At 48.1% G+C, this 18,999-nt stretch overlaps 2 protein-coding genes across 2 annotated transcripts in view; one reads left to right on the top strand and one right to left on the bottom strand.

The window, feature by feature from the left end:
* Positions 1-1,825: 1,825 nt before the first annotated feature.
* LOC130322521 (zinc finger protein 664-like) lies at positions 1,826-13,094 on the bottom strand. The gene is made up of 4 exons (XM_056553087.1): positions 12,858-13,094; positions 10,009-10,188; positions 7,153-7,273; positions 1,826-4,650 (listed from the first exon to the last, which is right to left on the bottom strand). The coding sequence occupies exons 1-4, from the start codon at positions 12,945-12,947 to the stop codon at positions 3,635-3,637; spliced, it is 1,407 nt and encodes a 468-aa protein (XP_056409062.1). The 5' UTR covers positions 12,948-13,094; the 3' UTR covers positions 1,826-3,634.
* A 644-nt stretch (positions 13,095-13,738) lies between these two features.
* The window catches only part of LOC130322518 (gastrula zinc finger protein XlCGF26.1-like), a 20,772-nt gene continuing 15,511 nt past the window's right edge, over positions 13,739-18,999 (top strand). Inside the window, exons 1-3 of the mRNA XM_056553082.1 lie at positions 13,739-14,757; positions 15,066-15,245; positions 17,208-17,328. Coding sequence (XP_056409057.1) covers positions 14,668-14,757; positions 15,066-15,245; positions 17,208-17,328 — 391 coding nt within the window. The 5' untranslated portion in view covers positions 13,739-14,667. The remainder of the gene's footprint in view (positions 14,758-15,065; positions 15,246-17,207; positions 17,329-18,999) is intronic.

Here is an 18,999-nt window from a genome sequence, read left to right as displayed (position 1 = left end):
ACAAGGCATCACTTCTTTTTGGGTCCTCCACAAACTGGCCCAAAAAAATTATCCTGCAATAAATTTAGGAATTGTCGCCCCTTTGTAGTTTTAGCCAACCCCGGACCCAATCTATATCTGGATAGTTAAAATCTCCCATTATTACCACTGTACCTGCCCGGGCAGCCTCTCTATTTGTTTATGCAGCCGACCTTCTATCTCTTCAGTGATATTAGGGGATCTGTAGATTACACCAAATATTATTTTTTCAGTATTTCCCTCCTTTTGTAATTCTACCCACAGTGATTCCACATCGTCGGAATCATCACACACATGTCAATATCCTCTGTTCGGAATGTAATTAAGAAATGGCAGTCATCAGGAACAGTGGAAGTTAAAGCAATATCTGGAAGACCAAGAAAAATATCAGACAGAACAGCTTGCAGGATGACGTATGACTGCACAATCCCTCCAGAAAGATCTGGCAGACACTGGAGTTGTGGTAAACTATTCCACTATTAAGAGATACTTGTACAAATATGGTCTTCATGGAAGAGTCATCAGAAGAAAACCTCTTCTACGTCCTCACCACAAAAATCAACGTTTGAACTTTGTAAATGAACATGTAGACAAGCCTGATACATTTTGGAAACAAGTTCTGTGGACTGATGAGGTTAAAATTGAACTCTTTGGCCGGAATGAGCAAAGGTACGTTTGGAGAAGGGAACAGAATTTAATGAAAAGAACCTCTGTCCAACTGTTAAGCATGGGAGTGGATCAATTATGCTTTGGGGTAGTATTGCAGCCAGTGGCACAGGGAACATCTCACGAGTAGAAGGAAAATGGATTCAATAAAATTTCAGCAAATTTTGGATGCTTACTTGATGCCATCTGTGAAAAAGCTGAAGTTAAAGAGAGGGAGATTTTTCTCCTATTACCCCTTGTGATAATGAAAAATTTGGGGCAACACCAGCATTTTATAGAATTTTTTATTTTATTTTTAACGTCCCAATTTTACGAAAGTTCGTCAATCACCTGTGGGGTGTTAAGGCTCACTGTACCCCTTGTTACGTTCCTTAAAAGGAGTTCTCTAAACTAAAACTTTTAACCCCCGCTGTGCCCGGGCTGTAAAACTATACATAAACTTTCACTTACCTGCCTACGATCCCCCGTTGTTCAGATATCGCTGTCCCGTTCTCCGGTCCCTTCCACTTCCTGTGGGTCGGTGACTTCACTCTGCGCTCAGCCTATCAGCGGCCGCAGCAATGTCCCGTAGCGGCCGCTGATAAGCTGAGCGCAGAGTGAAGTCACCTACCCGCAGGAAGAGGAAGCTGACAGGGACCGGAGCACGGGCGGCGATATCGGAACAAGGGGGAACGTAGGCAGGTAAGTGAAAGTTTATTATGTATAGTTTTACAGCCCGGGCACAGCGGGGGATAAAAAATTTAAGTTGGAGAACTCCTTTAAGGGATGTAGTTTCCAAAATAGTATACCATGTGTTTTTTTTGTTGTTGTTGTTGTTGTTGTTCTGGCACCATAGGGGCTTCCTAAATGCGACATGCCCCCCAAAAACCATTTTAGCATAATTTGCTTTCCAAAAGCCAAATTTGACTCCTTCTCTTCTGAGCATTGTAGTTCGCCCGCAGAGCATTTTCCATCCTAGCATGGGGCACTTCCATACTCAGAAGAGATGGGGTTACAAATTTGGGGGGGGGGGGGGATTTTTTTCATTCACATATCAGACTTTAAACAAAAAGTCGTCAAACATCCGTGGTGTGTTAAGGCTCACTGGACCCCTTGTTACATGCCTTGAGGGGTGTAGTTTCCAAAATAGTATGCCATGTGTTTTTTTTTTTTTGCTGTTCTGGCACCATAGGGGCTTCCTAAATGTGACATACCCCCCAAAAACCATTTCAGAAAAAACGCTCCAAAATCCCATTGTCGCTCCTTCCCTTCTGAGCCCTCTACTGTGCCCGCCAAACACTTGACATACACATGAGGTATTTCCTTACTCGAGAGAAATTGGGTTACAAATTTTGGGGGGATTTTTCCTCCTATTACATCTTGTAAAAATTCAAAAACTGAGTCTACAAAAACATGCGAGTGTAAAAAATGAAGATTTTGAATTTTCTCCTTCACTTTGCTGCTGTTCCTGTGAAACACCTAAAGGGTTAACACACTGACTGAATGTGATTTTGAATACTTTGGGGGGGTGCAGTTTTTATAATGGGGTCATTTGTGGGGCATTTCTAATAAGAAGATCCCTCAAATCCACTTCAAACCTGAACTGGTCCCTGAAAAATTCTGATTTTGAAAATTTTGTGAAAAATTTGAAAATTGCTGCTGAACTTTGAAGCCTCTGATGTCTCCAAAAGTAAAAACATCTCAACTTTATGATGGAAATATAAAGTAGACATACTGTATAAGTGAATCAATATGTAATTTATTTGGGATGTCTGTTTTCCTTATAAGCAGAGAGCTTCAAAGTTAGAAAAATGCAAATTTTTCAATTTTTTCATAAAATTTTGGAATTCTTCACCAAGAAATGATACAAGTACAATGATACAGAATCAGAATGAAAAGTAAAAGCATCAGAGTTATTAATGAATAAAGTGACAGTGGTCAGATGCGCAAAAAATGGAGACAGAAAGATGAGAATAAGCCTCATGTTTTCTTTTATTATTTCTTTTTCTATAGTTTGTCGGTTTCTATCAGAGATTCTGACCCTTCTGCTCCTTTTCCATACACATCATTGTACCTTAAGCAGATATCGTGGGAGTCCTGTCGTCTTTAGATCTTCTCATACTCCTTGGGGGGGGGGGGGGGGTTCTGTGACCACCACATAAGATAAATGGAGCATCTATACTTCTCCATTCTGTCTCTGGATCCTCCCGCGATGCGGATCAGGATATTAATACATTAAAGGGGTACTCCGCCCGTAGACATCTTATCCCCTATCTGAAGGATAGGGGATAAGATGTCTGGTTCACTTTGTGCCGGATGACTGGCGATGCGGCCAGTGACGTTACGAGCCTTCGGTGTTGCACCCGAAGCTCTAAACAAACGCCAAGTGCCGCAGGGAGATTGTGGGGGTCCCCAGCGGTGGGACCCCCACAATCAGACATCTTATACCCCTATTCTTTGGATAGGGCAGTGTTTCCCAACCAGGGTTCCTCCAGATGTTACAAAACTACAACTCCCAACATGCCTGGACAGCCTTTGGCTGTCCAGGCATGCTGGGAATTGTAGTTTTGCAACACCTGGAGGCACCCTGTTTGGGAAACACTGAGATAGGGGATAAGATGTCTAGGGGCAGAGTACCCCTTTAAGGCTATGTTCACCCTGCGGAACCCTGTGTGAACTCTGCCTAATAAGAAGCAAGAACCATGAAGACACTTGAGCTTGACTGCTTTGGTTGTGAAGGATCTTTTCTTCCTTGGATCCTTTTTCTCCATGGATCCCGGGCCCTGACGATCTCAGATCATTTTATCGTCTGTCCAATCTCTGAATAACCTGCCATGTGCAAGAATTTGGTTTCTTTGTTTATGAAATCTCTGATGATCTTTTACATTTATTCCCACACTTCCAATGTCTTCTATATGTGATGATCACCAAGACTGGATTTAAGGCCACAACATTTCCCACATTCTGAACATTAACATGGCCTTTCGCCTGTGTGAATTATCATGTGTCTATCCAGATTTGATTTGTCTGTAAAGCATTTCCCACACTGTGAACAGGAATAAGGCTTCTCCCCAGAGTGAACTCTCCATACACCCTCCATGAACTCTTTCACACATGGCTTCTTTGCTCTATGAATTCTCTGATGATCCCTAACTTTGCCTTTGGTGATAAAACATTTCCCACATTCCGGACATGAATAAGGCTTCTCTCCAGTGTGAATTTTCTCATGTTTCAGAAGGCTAGATTTATCTGTAAAACATTTCCCACATTCCGAACAAGTAAATGGCTTCTCTCCTTTGTGAATTCTCTTATGTATAATAAAGCCTGATTTAGTTGAAACACATTTCCCACATTCTGAACATTTAAATGACTTCTTTCCTTTGTGTTTTCTCTCATGTACAGCAAGATATGATTTGGCTTTAAAACATTTCCCACATTCTGAACATATAAATGGCTTCTTTCCTGTGTTACTTTTCACATGTGTATCAACATTTGATGTATCTGTGCAGCCTTTCCCGCTAGGCGAGGATGGAGATGTCTTCTCTCCCATTTGACTTTTATCTCTGCAGCTTTCCTCATTGAGTAAACAGGAGTTTGGTTTCTCCCCTGGGTGGATTCTTCTATGCGTAAGAAGCGTGGACAGTTTTGTGAACTGTATCTTGCATTCATCACATTGAAACATCGTCCTCCCATCCTGACCTGTCCTTGTGGTAACAATATGTGGTTGGTCAGGAGAAGGTTCCTCATGATTATACAATAGATCTGTCCTGTAGAGTCCTGGATGGACATTATGGGTAAGAAGGTCTGAGGAGCGCTCCATGATCTCTCCATCTTCTTCTGAGGAGTGCTCCGTGATCTCTCCATCTTCTCCTGAGGAGCGCTCCATGATCTCTTTACCTTCTGCTGAGGAGCGCTCCATGATCTCTTCATCTTCTACTTTACAATTTAGTCGTAATGGGGAGTTTCTCCAGTTCTTATTGCAATTTCCTGTTGGTTCAAAAAATAAATAAATAAATTTGGTAATTTTTTTTAAACCACATTGTTGACACGTACCACATTCTGATTATTCTGGAAACACTCACAGCAGTCACAGCTTTGGCTTATAAAACTTCACTAAACACTGCACCAAAAACTGACACAAAACTGCTTGTGTGATTCCAGTCCTATAGGGCTTTGGATAAGATTTATACATTCAACATTTATTCGATAGAACAAAATCGGTACAAAAATATCAATAGAAAAACTCAGCTGATTAGAGATGGACAATTCTGAATACAGCACAATGGAACGTACTGTAACGATAACCGCAAAACTGTCCTGAAATAAGAAACTAACGGACCCTGGTGAAGGGCATAAAAATGTAAGAGAAAAGCAAAAGAGCCCCAGGACTAAATAAATAAGGGGGGGACGGACCTCAAGCCTCACGTTATGGTCAATGTTTATGCCAAATCCCTCGAATCTCAGAAGGATGACCAATAAAACCACCAGAGCAGAGACCACCAGATGTGGAGAAATTCACCAACTGAAGTGGGATGTGGAATAACTATCCTGGCAGCATGAATAAAATGGCGGAGCAGACCCCGCCGAACCCTGGGGGAGTGAGATAAGGGCCAGTGAGAGGGAGGTCCGGAGGCCTGAAGAACAGATCCGCAAAGATTCCGGCAGGACCACCAGATGTGTCAGCACCGCTAACAGGATGCACCAAAGATAGAGACCACCAGATGAGTCAGCACCGCTAACAGGATGCGCCGAAGATAGAGACCACCAGATGTGTCAGCACCGCTAACAGGATGCACCAAAGATAGAGACCACCAGATGAGTCAGCACCGCTAACAGGATGCGCCGAAGATAGAGACCACCAGATGTGTCAGCACCGCTAACAGGATGCGCCGAAGATAGAGACCACCAGATGAGTCAGCACCGCTAACAGGATGCGCCAAAGATAAAGACCACCAGATGAGTCAGCACCGCTAACAGGATGCGCCGAAGATAGAGACCACCAGATGTGTCAGCACCGCTAACAGGATGCGCCAAAGATAAAGACCACCAGATGAGTCAGCACCGCTAACAGGATGCGCCGAAGATAGAGACCACCAGATGTGTCAGCACCGCTAACAGGATGCGCCGAAGATAGAGACCACCAGATGAGTCAGCACCGCTAACAGGATGCGCCGAAGATAGAGACCACCAGATGTGTAACAGGATGCACCAAAGATAGAGACCACCAGATGTGTCAGCACCGCTAACAGGATGCGCCAAAGATAAAGACCACCAGATGAGTCAGCACCGCTAACAGGATGCGCCGAAGATAGAGACCACCAGATGTGTCAGCACCGCTAACAGGATGCGCCAAAGATAGAGACCACCAGATGTGTCAGCACCGCTAACAGGATGCGCCAAAGATAAAGACCACCAGATGAGTCAGCACCGCTAACAGGATGCGCCGAAGATAGAGACCACCAGATGTGTCAGCACCGCTAACAGGATGCGCCAAAGATAGAGACCACCAGATGTGTCAGCACCGCTAACAGGATGCGCCGAAGATAGAGACCACCAGATGAGTCAGCACCGCTAACAGGATGCGCCGAAGATAGAGACCACCAGATGAGTCAGCACCGCTAACAGGATGCGCCGAAGATAGAGACCACCAGATGTGTCAGCACCGCTAACAGGACGGGACTAAGACGGAAACATCTTGTGAAGACGACTAATGATACCGGAGGAGATGATCATGTGTATAAGCTGGAAAACCTGCTCCTCCCCCCAGATACAGACCTCCTGATAGAGACCCCCAGATAGAGACCCCCAAGACACTTTCTATCTAACAATGAATGGAACTGGAAGACCATCTTGGACTGAAACACAGCGTACAGAAAGGAAATGGCCCATATGGGTAGAAAAAGTGTGAGACGTCTAATAAGAGTCACAGCAGGCGCTCATACAGAAAACAGTCCCCGATAACAAGAGTCCCCGATAACAGAGAACAGTCCTCCCATAGCAGAGGACAGTCCCCAGGAAACGAGTCCCCCGATAATAGAGAACAGTCCCCCGATAACAAAGAAAAGTCCTCCCATAGCAGAGGACAGTCCCCCGATAACGGAACAGTCCCCCCGACTGTATGGACTCGTGTGGATATCCTGACAACATGCAGAGGGTGAAGGGTGTCCCTGCCGAGGATGTGAGGGACAAAAAGAGGATAGAACTGAATCCTCAAGGTGAAGGACAGACATGTGCGGTCCTGAAGAAGGTCAAGAGAGCTGCCAGAAACCCTTCTAAAGAACCAGAAAAGGTGACCTTACAGAAAAAAGAGAGGCCCCCAAAGAAAAGACTGCAAAGTGTCCTGGATTAAGGATAGGTCCTAGAAAGGGACAGGGGTCTATAGGGTGGGACAGCAGAGGTCATGTCCTGAAGAAAGGTCAAAGAAGAACGATAATGTACTGAAAATATAAAGAGTAAAATATATATATATCTATATATGTCTCCTCTTACCTTGTGATGTGAGGGTCCGGGGGTCCTCCATAATGTCCTGGTACAGATCCTTGTGTCCTTCTACATACTCCCACTCCTCCATGGAGAAATAGACCGCCACATCCTGACACCTTATAGGAACCTGACACACAATGATACCGTCATCACCAGACCCCTCCATTACATGTCCCAGCAGTGTCACCTCTCTAATCATCACCAGACCCCTCCATTACTGTATAATGTCCCAGCAGTGTCACCTCTCTAATCATCAGACCCCTCCATTACTGTATAATGTCACAGTAGTGTCACCTCTCCAGTCATCACCAGACCCCTCCATTACTGTATAATGTCCCAGCAGTGTCACCTCTTCAGTCATCATCAGACCCCTCCATTACTGTATAATGTCCCAGCAGTGTCACCTCTCTAATCATCACCAGACCCCTCCATTACTGTATAATGTCCCAGCAGTGTCACCTCTCTAATCATCACCTGACCCCTCCATTACTGTATAATATCCCAGCAGTGTCACCTCTCTAATCATCACCAGACCCCTCCATTACTGTATAATGTCCCAGCAGTGTCACCTCTCTAATCATCACCAGACCCCTCCATTACTGTATAATGTCCCAGCAGTGTCACCTCTCCAGTCATCACCAGACCCCTCCATTACTGTATAATGTCCCAGCAGTGTCAGCTCTCCAGTCATCACCAGACCCCTCCATTACTGTATAATGTCCCAGCAGTGTCACCTCTCCAGTCATCACCAGACCCCTCCATTACTGTATAATGTCCCAGCAGTGTCACCTCTCCAGTCATTACCAGATTCCTCCATTACTGTATAATGTCCCAGCAGTGTCACCTCTCCAGTCATTACCAGATTCCTCCATTACTGTATAATGTCCCAGCAGTGTCACCTCTCCAGTCATCACCAGACCCCTCCATTACTGTATAATGTCCCAGCAGTGTCACCTCTCTAATCATCACCAGACCCCTCCATTACTGTATAATGTCCCAGCAGTGTCACCTCTCTAATCATCACCAGACCCCTCCATTACTGTATAATGTCCCAGCAGTGTCACCTCTCTAATCATCACCAGACCCCTCCATTACTGTATAATGTCCCAGCAGTGTCACCTCTAATCATCACCAGACCCCTCCATTACTGTATAATGCCCCAGCAGTGTCACCTCTCTAATCATCACCAGACCCCTCCATTACTGTATAATGTTCCAGCAGTGTCACCTCTCCAGTCATCACCAGACCCCTCCATTTCTATATAATGTCCCAGCAGTGTCACCTCTCCAGTCATCACCAGACCCCTCCATTACTGTATAATGTCCAGCAGTGTCACCTCTCCAGTCATCACCAGACCCCTCCATTACTGTATAAGGTCCAGCAGTGTCACCTCTCCAGTCATCACCAGACCCCTCCATTACTGTATAATGTCCCAGCAGTGTCACCTCTCTAATCATCACCAGACCCCTCCATTACTGTATAATGTCCCAGCAGTGTCACCTCTCTAATCATCACCAGACCCCTCCATTACTGTATAATGTCCACCAGTGTCACCTCTCCAGTCATCACCAGACCCCTCCATTACTGTATAATGTCCCAGCAGTGTCACCTCTCCAGTCATCACCAGACCCCTCCATTACTGTATAATGTCCCAGCAGTGTCACCTCTCCAGTCATCACCAGACCCCTCCATTACTATATAATGTCCCAGCAGTGTCACCTCTCTAATCATCACCAGACCCCTCCATTACTGTATAATGTCCCAGCAGTGTCCCCTCTCCAGTCATCACCAGACCCCTCCATTACTGTATAATGTCCCAGCAGTGTCACCTCTCTAATCATCACCAGACCCCTCCATTACTGTATAATGTCCCAGCAGTGTCACCTCTCCAGTCATCATCAGACCCCTCCATTACTGTATAATGCCCAGCAGTGTCACCTCTCCAGTCATCACCAGACGCCTCCATTACTGTATAATGTCCCAGCAGTGTCTCCTCTCCAGTCATCACCAGACGCCTCCATTACTGTATAATGTCCCAGCAGTGTCACCTCTCTAATCAACACCAGACCCCTCCATTACTGTATAATGTCCCAGCAGTGTCACCTCTCCAGTCATCATCAGACCCCTCCATTACTGTATAATGCCCAGCAGTGTCACCTCTCCAGTCATCACCAGACGCCTCCATTACTGTATAATGTCCCAGCAGTGTCACCTCTCCAGTCATCATCAGACCCCTCCATTACTGTATAATGCCCAGCAGTGTCACCTCTCCAGTCATCACCAGACCCCTCCATTACTGTATAATGTCCCAGCAGTGTCACCTCTCCAGTCATCACCAGACCCCTCCATTACTGTATAATGTCCAGCAGGGTCACCTCTCATGACCAGACCCCTCCATTACAGTATAATGTCCAGCAGGGTCACCTATCCAGTCATCACCAGACCCCTCCATTACTGTATAATGTCCCAGCAGTGTCACCTCTCCAGTCATCACCAGACCCCTCCATTACTATATAATGTCCCAGCAGTGTCACCTCTCTAATCATCACCAGACCCCTCCATTACTGTATAATGTCCCAGCAGTGTCACCTCTCTAATCATCACCAGACCCCTCCATTACTGTATAATGTCCCAGCAGTGTCACCTCTCCAGTCATCACCAGACCCCTCCATTACTGTATAATGTCCCAGCAGTGTCACCTCTCTAATCATCACCAGACCCCTCCATTACTGTATAATGTCCCAGCAGTGTCACCTCTCCAGTCATCACCAGACCCCTCCATTACTGTATAATGTCCAGCAGGGTCACCTCTCCAGTCATCACCAGACCCCTCCATTACTGTATAATGTCCAGCAGGGTCACCTCTCTAGTAAGCAGCTCAGTGATCCTGTGGATGAGTTCTAGGATCTTCTCCTCATGTATCAGTGAGTGAGGTGGAGGCTCCGTGATGGGGCCCCGGGCCCTGCTCTGTCCTCCTGACTCATGGAGATGGCTGCTGGGGGCCACACACTCCCCCGATGTCTTCTTCACTATGGTATAATCCTGTGTATGGAGAGAGACACTAAATCCCTGGAGCAACAACCAGAAACCTCCTCCAATAACTAGTAATATAACAAGACTCAGGAAAGACATCCCGGCCCCTCGGGACTATTACACTTCTCCATAATCTCACTGCTCTTACAGGAAAGAATCCCTTCTATGTTGGGGTAGAAACCTTCTCTCCTCTAGATGTAGTAGATGCCTCCATGTTATAGTGTCATATAGATGTCATCTAATGGAAATGTCCTCCAGACCACACTCCTCCATCTGATCCTCCTGCTCCTCTCCTCCTCCTCCATCTGATCCTCCTGCTCCTCTCCTCCTCCTCCATCTGATCCTCCTGCTCCTCTCCTCCTCCTCCATCTGATCCTCCTGCTCCTCTCCTCCTCCTCCATCTGATCCTCCTGCTCCTCTCCTCCTCCTCCATCTCATCCTCCTGCTCCTCTCCTCCTCCATCTGATCCTCCTGCTCCTCTCCTCCTCCTCCATCTGATCCTCCTGCTCCTCTCCTCCTCCATCTGATCCTCCTGCTCCTCTCCTCCTCCTCCATCTCATCCTCCTGCTCCTCTCCTCCTCCTCCATCTCATCCTCCTGCTCCTCTCCTCCTCCTCCATCTCATCCTCCTGCTCCTCTCCTCCTCCTCCATCTCATCCTCCTGCTCCTCTCCTCCTCCTCCATCTCATCCTCCTGCTCCTCTCCTCCTCCTCCATCTCATCCTCCTGCTCCTCTCCTCCATCTCATCCTCCTGCTCCTCTCCTCCTCCTCCATCTCATCCTCCTGCTCCTCTCCTCCTCCTCCATCTCCTGCTCCTCTCCTCCATCTCATCCTCCTCCTCTCCATCTCCTCCTTCTGCGCCTCTCCATCTCCTCCTCCTGCGCCTCTCCATCTCATCCTCCTGCGCCTCTCCATCTCATCCTCCTGCGCCTCTCCATCTCATCCTCCTGCGCCTCTCCATCTCATCCTCCTGCGCCTCTCCATCTCATCCTCCTGCTCCTCTCCATCTCATCCTCCTGCTCCTCTCCTCCTCCTCCATCTCATCCTCCTGCTCCTCTCCTCCTCCTCCATCTCATCCTCCTGCTCCTCTCCTCCTCCTCCATCTCATCCTCCTGCTCCTCTCCTCCATCTCATCCTCCTGCTCCTCTCCTCCTCCTCCATCTCATCCTCCTGCTCCTCTCCTCCTCCTCCATCTCCTGCTCCTCTCCTCCATCTCATCCTCCTCCTCCTCTCCTCCTCCTCCATCTCCTCCTCCTGCGCCTCTCCATCTCATCCTCCTTCTCCTCCTCCATCTCATCCTCCTTCTCCTCCTCCATCTCATCCTCCTTCTCCTCCTCCATCTCATCCTCCTTCTCCTCCTCCATCTCATCCTCCTTCTCCTCCTCCATCTGATCCTCCTTCTCCTCCTCCATCTGATCCTCCTTCTCCTCCTCCATCTGATCCTCCTTCTCCTCCTCCATAATCTCATCCTCTACTCCTGCTCCTCTCCTCCTCCATCTGATCCTCCTGCTCCTCCTCCATCTCATCCTCCTGCTCCTCTCCTCCATCTCATCCTCCTGCTCCTCTCCTCCTCCATCTCATCCTCCTGCTCCTCTCCTCCTCCATCTCATCCTCCTGCTCCTCTCCTCCTCCATCTCATCCTCCTGCTCCTCTCCTCCTCCATCTCATCCTCCTGCTCCTCTCCTCCTCCATCTCATCCTCCTGCTCCTCTCCATCTCATCCTCCTGCTCCTCTCCTCCTCCATCTCATCCTCCTGCTCCTCTCCTCCTCCATCTCATCCTCCTGCTCCTCTCCTCCTCCATCTCATCCTCCTGCTCCTCTCCTCCTCCATCTCATCCTCCTGCTCCTCTCCTCCTCCATCTCATCCTCCTGCTCCTCTCCTCCTCCATCTCATCCTCCTGCTCCTCTCCTCCTCCATCTCATCCTCCTGCTCCTCTCCTCCTCCATCTCATCCTCCTGCTCCTCTCCTCCTCCATCTCATCCTCCTTCTCCTCCTCCATCTGATCCTCCTGCTCCTCCTCCATCTGATCCTCCTGCTCCTCCTCCATCTCATCCTCCTTCTCCTCCTCCATCTCATCCTCCTGCTCCTCTCCTCCTCCATCTGATCCTCCTTCTCTTCCTCCATCTGATCCTCCTGCTCCTCCTCCATCTGATCCTCCTGCTCCTCCTCCATCTGATCCTCCTGCTCCTCCTCCATCTGATCCTCCTGCTCCTCTCCATCTGATCCTCCTGCTCCTCTCCTCCTCCATCTGATCCTCCTGCTCCTCTCCATCTGATCCTCCTCCTGCTCCTCTCCTCCTCCGTCTGATCCTCCTGCTCCTCTCCTCCTCCGTCTGATCCTCCTCCATCTGATCCTCCTGCTCCTCCTCCATCTGATCCTCCTGCTCCTCTCCTCCTCCATTTGATCCTCCTGCTCCTCTCCATCTGATCCTCCTCCTGCTCCTCTCCTCCTCGGTATAACCTGCCTACTTCCCGTTCTCATTGCTCCTATAACATTCCTATTGGCCCATTGGTTCCCATGATCCCTGACTGATCATATTGGGACTGATCTTCCCGTTTTCTGGTTCTTTCCTTCACCTGGAAGGTCTGGGAGCTGTTATACAGGACACTGGATTCTTCCTATTATGGATTCCCCTTCCCTACAATAAAGATGATAGAAATGTAGATGGGTCACCTCACCTCTCCGGTCAGCAGGTGGAGGATCTCCAAGGTGAAGTGTAATATTCTCTTAGTCATCTCATTCCTGTCCTTCTCCATCCTTGGGGTCATTCAGGGGAAGAGGAGACAACTGGGGTGTATTAGTAATGGCGGATAACACTGGTTATATCCCATGGAGGACAATACAGACTCATAAGTAATCTCCTACACACACAGGACCTGCACACATCAGGAGGAAGGACCTGTGTGATGTCACAATCATGTGACCTTTATGCAGAGAGGAGGAAGGACCTGTGTGATGTCACAATCATGTGACCTTTATGCAGAGAGGAGGAAGGACCTGTGTGATGTCACAATCATGTGACCTCTGTGTAATGTGAGGAGGAAGGACCTGTGTGACGTCACCAATCCTGTGACCTGAGTGAAGGGGCGGAGCTCTGAGGTGGAGCGGATAAAGGACCTGTGTGATGTCACTGTCATTTTATCTCTATGAGGAGTTTATAATCTATGGTCATCAGACCCTGTGCGGAGATGTGGAGCTGGTGTCCATAGTAACCAGTCAGATCGCTTCTTTTCTTTTTCAAAAGGATTTTGTTTTGTAAATGAAAGCAGCAATCTGATTGGTTGCTATGGGCGACGCTCTACTTCTCACCACGTGTTACATCTGATTCAATAGGTAACAACCTTTGGAAATAACCATTGACTCTAGCTCCACCCCCTCATACAGGTCACATGATTGTGACATATTAACAGGTCCTTTATCCTTCACTTCTGAGCTCCGCCCCATCACGTGACAATGACATTGTCACAGGTCCTTCATCCATTTTTTACTGAGTAGGAAACTCCCCCAATAACCAAGTGTTCCCAGCTGTGACGTCATAGATCTGAGGATATAAGTGAGATTCTCTGTGTCAGCTGTGATGTGGCCCCTGGATAATGTTTACACCCTTTTTCTCTCATAAAGGTCCCAGCAGGACTATTCCCCTCCAGCTGATCCGGTTGTCTCCTCTTCCCCTCCAGCTGATCCGGTTGTCTCCTCTTCCCCTCCAGCTGATCCAGTTGTCTCCTCTTCTTCCCCTCCAGCTGATCCAGTTGTCTCCTCTTCCCCTCCAGCTGATCCAGTTGTCTCCTCTTCTTCCCCTCCAGCTGATCCAGTTGTCTCCTCTTCCCCTCCAGCTGATCCAGTTGTCTCCTCTTCCCCTCCAGCTGATCCAGTTGTCTCCTCTTCTTCCCCTCCAGCTGATCCAGTTGTCTCCTCTTCTTCCCCTCCAGCTGATCCAGTTGTCTCCTCTTCCCCTCCAGCTGATCCAGTTGTCTCCTCTTCCCCTCCAGCTGATCCAGTTGTCTCCTCTTCCCCTCCAGCTGATCCAGTTGTCTCCTCTTCCCCTCCAGCTGATCCAGTTGTCTCCTCTTCTTCCCCTCCGGCTGATCCGGTTGTCTCCTCTTCTCCCCCTCCAGCTGATCCAGTTGTCTACTCTTCTCCTCCAGCTGATCCAGTTGTCTCCTCTTCCCCTCCAGCTGATCCAGTTGTCTCCTCTTCTTCCCCTCCAGCTGATCCAGTTGTCTCCTCTTCTCCTCCGGCTGATCCAGTTGTCTCCTCTTCTTCCCCTCCAGCTGATCCAGTTGTCTCCTCTTCCCCTCCAGCTCATCCGGTTGTCTCCTCTTCTCCTCCAGCTGATCCAGTTGTCTCCTCTTCTTCCCCTCCAGCTCATCCGGTTGTCTCCTCTTCTTCCCCTCCAGCTCATCCGGTTGTCTCCTCTTCTTCCCCTCCAGCTCATCCGGTTGTCTCCTCTTCCCCTCCAGCTCATCCGGTTGTCTCCTCTTCCCCTGAATGACCCCAAGGATGGAGAAGGACAGGAATGAGATAACTAAGAGAATATCACACTTCACCTTGGAGATCCTCCACCTGCTGACCGGAGAGGTGAGGTGACCCATCTACATTTCCACCATTGTTGTCCCCCCCCATCTACATTTCCACCATTGTTGTCCCCCCCCATCTACATTTCCACCATTGTTGTCCCCCCCCCCCCATCTACATTTCCACCATTGTTGTCCCCATCTTTGGCCCCACTCTATGTTCTGAATGTCTCTTTGTAGGTGAGGTCTCCAGAACTGACCCCAGTATTCCAGATGTGCTCACTAGAGCTCTATACAGGGGGCACAATCTCCTCTTTGTAGTGGGGGAGGAATACTGGGGTCAGTCCCCTCATTGTCTCTCTCCATACACAGGATTACACCATAGTGAAGAAGACATCAGGGGAGTGTGTGGCCCCCAGCAGCCATCTCCATGAGTCAGGAGGACAGAGCAGGGCCCGGGGCCCCATCACGGAGCCTCCACCTCACTCACTGATACATGAGGAGAAGATCCTAGAACTCATCCACAGGATCACTGAGCTGCTTACTAGAGAGGTGACCCTGCTGGACATTATACAGTAATGGAAGGGTCTGGTGATGATTAGAGAGGTGACACTGCTGCGACATTATACAGTAATGGAGGGGTCTGGTGATGATTAGAGAGGTGACACTGCTGCGACATTATACAGTAATGGAGGGGTCTGGTGATGACTGGAGAGGTGACACTGCTGGACATTATACAGTAATGGAAGGGTCTGGTGATGACTGGAGAGGTGACACTGCTGCGACATTATACAGTAATGGAGGGGTCTGGTGATGATTAGAGAGGTGACACTGCTGGGACATTATACAGTAATGGAGGGGTCTGGTGATGACTGGAGAGGTGACACTGCTGGGACATTATACAGTAATGGAGGGGTCTGATGATGATTAGAGAGGTGACACTGCTGGGACATTATACAGTAATGGAGGGGTCTGATGATGATTAGAGAGGTGACACTACTGGACATTATACAGTAATGGAGGGGTCTGGTGATGATTAGAGAGGTGACACTGCTGGGACATTGTACAGTAATGGATGGGTCTGGTGATTATTAGAGAGGTGACACTGCTGGGACATTATACAGTAATGGAGGGTCTGGTGATTATTAGAGAGGTGACACTGCTGGGACATTATACAGTAATGAAGGGGTCTGGTGATGACTGGAGAGGGGACACTGCTGGGACATTATACAGTAATGTAGGGGTCTGGTGATGACTGGAGAGGTGACACTGCTGGGACATTATACAGTAATGGAGGGGTCTGGGATGATTAGAGAGGTGACACTGCTGGGACATTATACAGTAATGGAGGGGTCTGATGATGATTAGAGAGGTGACACTGCTGGACATTATACAGTAATGGAGGGGTCTGGTGATGATTAGAGAGGTGACACTGCTGGGATATTATACAGTAATGGAGGGGTCTGGTGATGATTAGAGAGGTGACACTGCTGCGACATTATACAGTAATGGAGGGGTCTGGTGATGACTGGAGAGGTGACACTGCTGGACATTATACAGTAATGGAAGGGTCTGGTGATGACTGGAGAGGTGACACTGCTGCGACATTATACAGTAATGGAGGGGTCTGGTGATGATTAGAGAGGTGACACTGCTGGGACATTATACAGTAATGGAGGGGTCTGGTGATGACTGGAGAGGTGACACTGCTGGGACATTATACAGTAATGGAGGGGTCTGATGATGATTAGAGAGGTGACACTGCTGGGACATTATACAGTAATGGAGGGGTCTGATGATGATTAGAGAGGTGACACTACTGGACATTATACAGTAATGGAGGGGTCTGGTGATGATTAGAGAGGTGACACTGCTGGGACATTGTACAGTAATGGATGGGTCTGGTGATTATTAGAGAGGTGACACTGCTGGGACATTATACAGTAATGGAGGGTCTGGTGATTATTAGAGAGGTGACACTGCTGGGACATTATACAGTAATGAAGGGGTCTGGTGATGACTGGAGAGGGGACACTGCTGGGACATTATACAGTAATGTAGGGGTCTGGTGATGACTGGAGAGGTGACACTGCTGGGACATTATACAGTAATGGAGGGGTCTGGGATGATTAGAGAGGTGACACTGCTGGGACATTATACAGTAATGGAGGGGTCTGATGATGATTAGAGAGGTGACACTGCTGGACATTATACAGTAATGGAGGGGTCTGGTGATGATTAGAGAGGTGACACTGCTGGGACATGTAATGGAGCGGTCTGGTGATGACTGGAGAGGTGACCCTGCTGGGACATGTAATGGAGGGGTCTGGTGATGACTGGAGAGGTGACACTGCTGGGACATTATACAGTAATGGAGGGGTCTGGTGATGATTAGAGAGGTGACACTGCTGGGACATTATACAGTAATGGAGGGGTCTGGTGATGATTAGAGAGGTGACACTGCTGGGACATGTAATGGAGGGGTCTGGTGATGACGGTATCATTGTGTGTCAGGTTCCTATAAGGTGTCAGGATGTGGCGGTCTATTTCTCCATGGAGGAGTGGGAGTATGTAGAAGGACACAAGGATCTGTACCAGGACATTATGGAGGACCCCCGGACCCTCACATCACAAGGTAAGAGGAGACATTTATAGATATATTTCCTGTACATTATAATGTAACGTTTGGGTGTATATCGTACCATACTGGCGGGTGTTGGTTGTTTTATAAGCCGTTATATAGCGGACTCTTCTGTCCTGACAGTCGGGGTCACTGGAGGTCGTCGTGTCCTATTACACCCATTATAATATAGAGGTTTTTCTGTGTATTGTACTAATAAGGAGACAAACATTTGGGTGACGCCCTTTGTCTTCAGATGTATTCGGTTTTATCCCAATAATAATGGCTGAGATCTCAGGACTTCATTTTAGTTCTATATTTAAGGGACCGTCATAAAGGGGTACTCCAGTAGAAAAAAAAAAAATTTTCAGATCAACTGGTGCCAGAAAGTTCTAGAGATTTGTGAATTACTTCTATTTGTACTCGGGGCTTCACAATCGTGCTCGTAACTGCAAACGTTGCATGCAACCTATATAAAACATTAAAGGGGTACTCCGCTGCTCAGCGTTTGGAACAAACTGTTCCGAACGCTGGAGCCGGTGCCGGGAGTTTGTGACATAATAGCCACGCCCCCACATGATGTCACGCCCTGCCCCCTCAATGCAAGTCTATGGGAGGGGGCGTAACAACCGTCACGCCCCCTCCCATAGGCTTGCATTGAGGGGGCGGTTTGTGACATCACGAGGGGGCAGGGCTATGATGTTACGAGCTCCCGGCACCTGCTCCAGCATTTGGAACAGTTTGTTCCAAACGCTGAGCAGCGGAGTACCCCTTTAACTTAGCAAAGCGGTTTGAGGTGTGCGTTTAACCGCGTCCGTGGGCCAAAAAAATCAACTTAGTAGGATGAATAACAATATTCGTGATTATCGTAACCAGTACAACACACTAGCCGCATCAAGCATCCCCTACACTATACTTGACTCTACCTTAAATGACAGAAGGGGTTGCCTGGAGGCGGTGCCTGGTACTGAGACGCTGAGAAGCCCGACACTGAAACAGGACCAGGCATACAAGCTGATAAATACATGTTGACATACTTACGTGCTTGTCAGGCATAGCATAGTACCATCCCCAGTCCCTGTTATTAAGAGGAAAAAATTGAACTGTTAAATAATACGCTAAGAATCTGACTACATAACAGACCTTTGGTCATAACGAACTTGTGGCACCTAACGCCTGTAGACCAAACAAAACTCATGCAAGCACTTTTCCTGAAGACTTAGCCGGACTGTACAGTCAGTCATGTCCTAAACTGCCAACATGCTGACACAAAAATGGTCTTGAGAGTGACGGCCTGCTGCAGGTGACAGTTCCCTTCGTCACCATCGTGCCTTTAGATTTGACAGGTCTTGTGTGACCATCGTGCCTGTAGACGTGATAGGTCTTTGTATAACCATCGTGCCTGTATACGTGATAGGTCTTTGTATAACCATCGTGCCTGTAGACGTGACAGGTCTTGTGTGACCATCGTGCCTGTAGACGTGATAGGTCTTTGTATAACCATTGTGCCTGTAGACATGATAGGTCTTTGTATAACCATCGTGCCTGTAAATGTGACAGGTCTTTGCGTGACCATTATGCCTGTAAGCATGACAGGTCAGGTCTTTGCATAACCATCTTTTTTTTTTTTTTTTTCCACTTCTGTACCATAAAGTTATTGCTCTATAACCTGTGTCAGTAACTATA

The sequence above is a fragment of the Hyla sarda genome, unplaced genomic scaffold, assembly GCF_029499605.1.
Source record: "Hyla sarda isolate aHylSar1 unplaced genomic scaffold, aHylSar1.hap1 scaffold_235, whole genome shotgun sequence".
In the NCBI taxonomy this organism is placed as follows: Eukaryota; Metazoa; Chordata; class Amphibia; order Anura; family Hylidae; genus Hyla; species Hyla sarda.
Note: the sequence above shows the minus strand (reverse complement) of the source record. Positions and strands in the feature narration are given on the sequence as shown.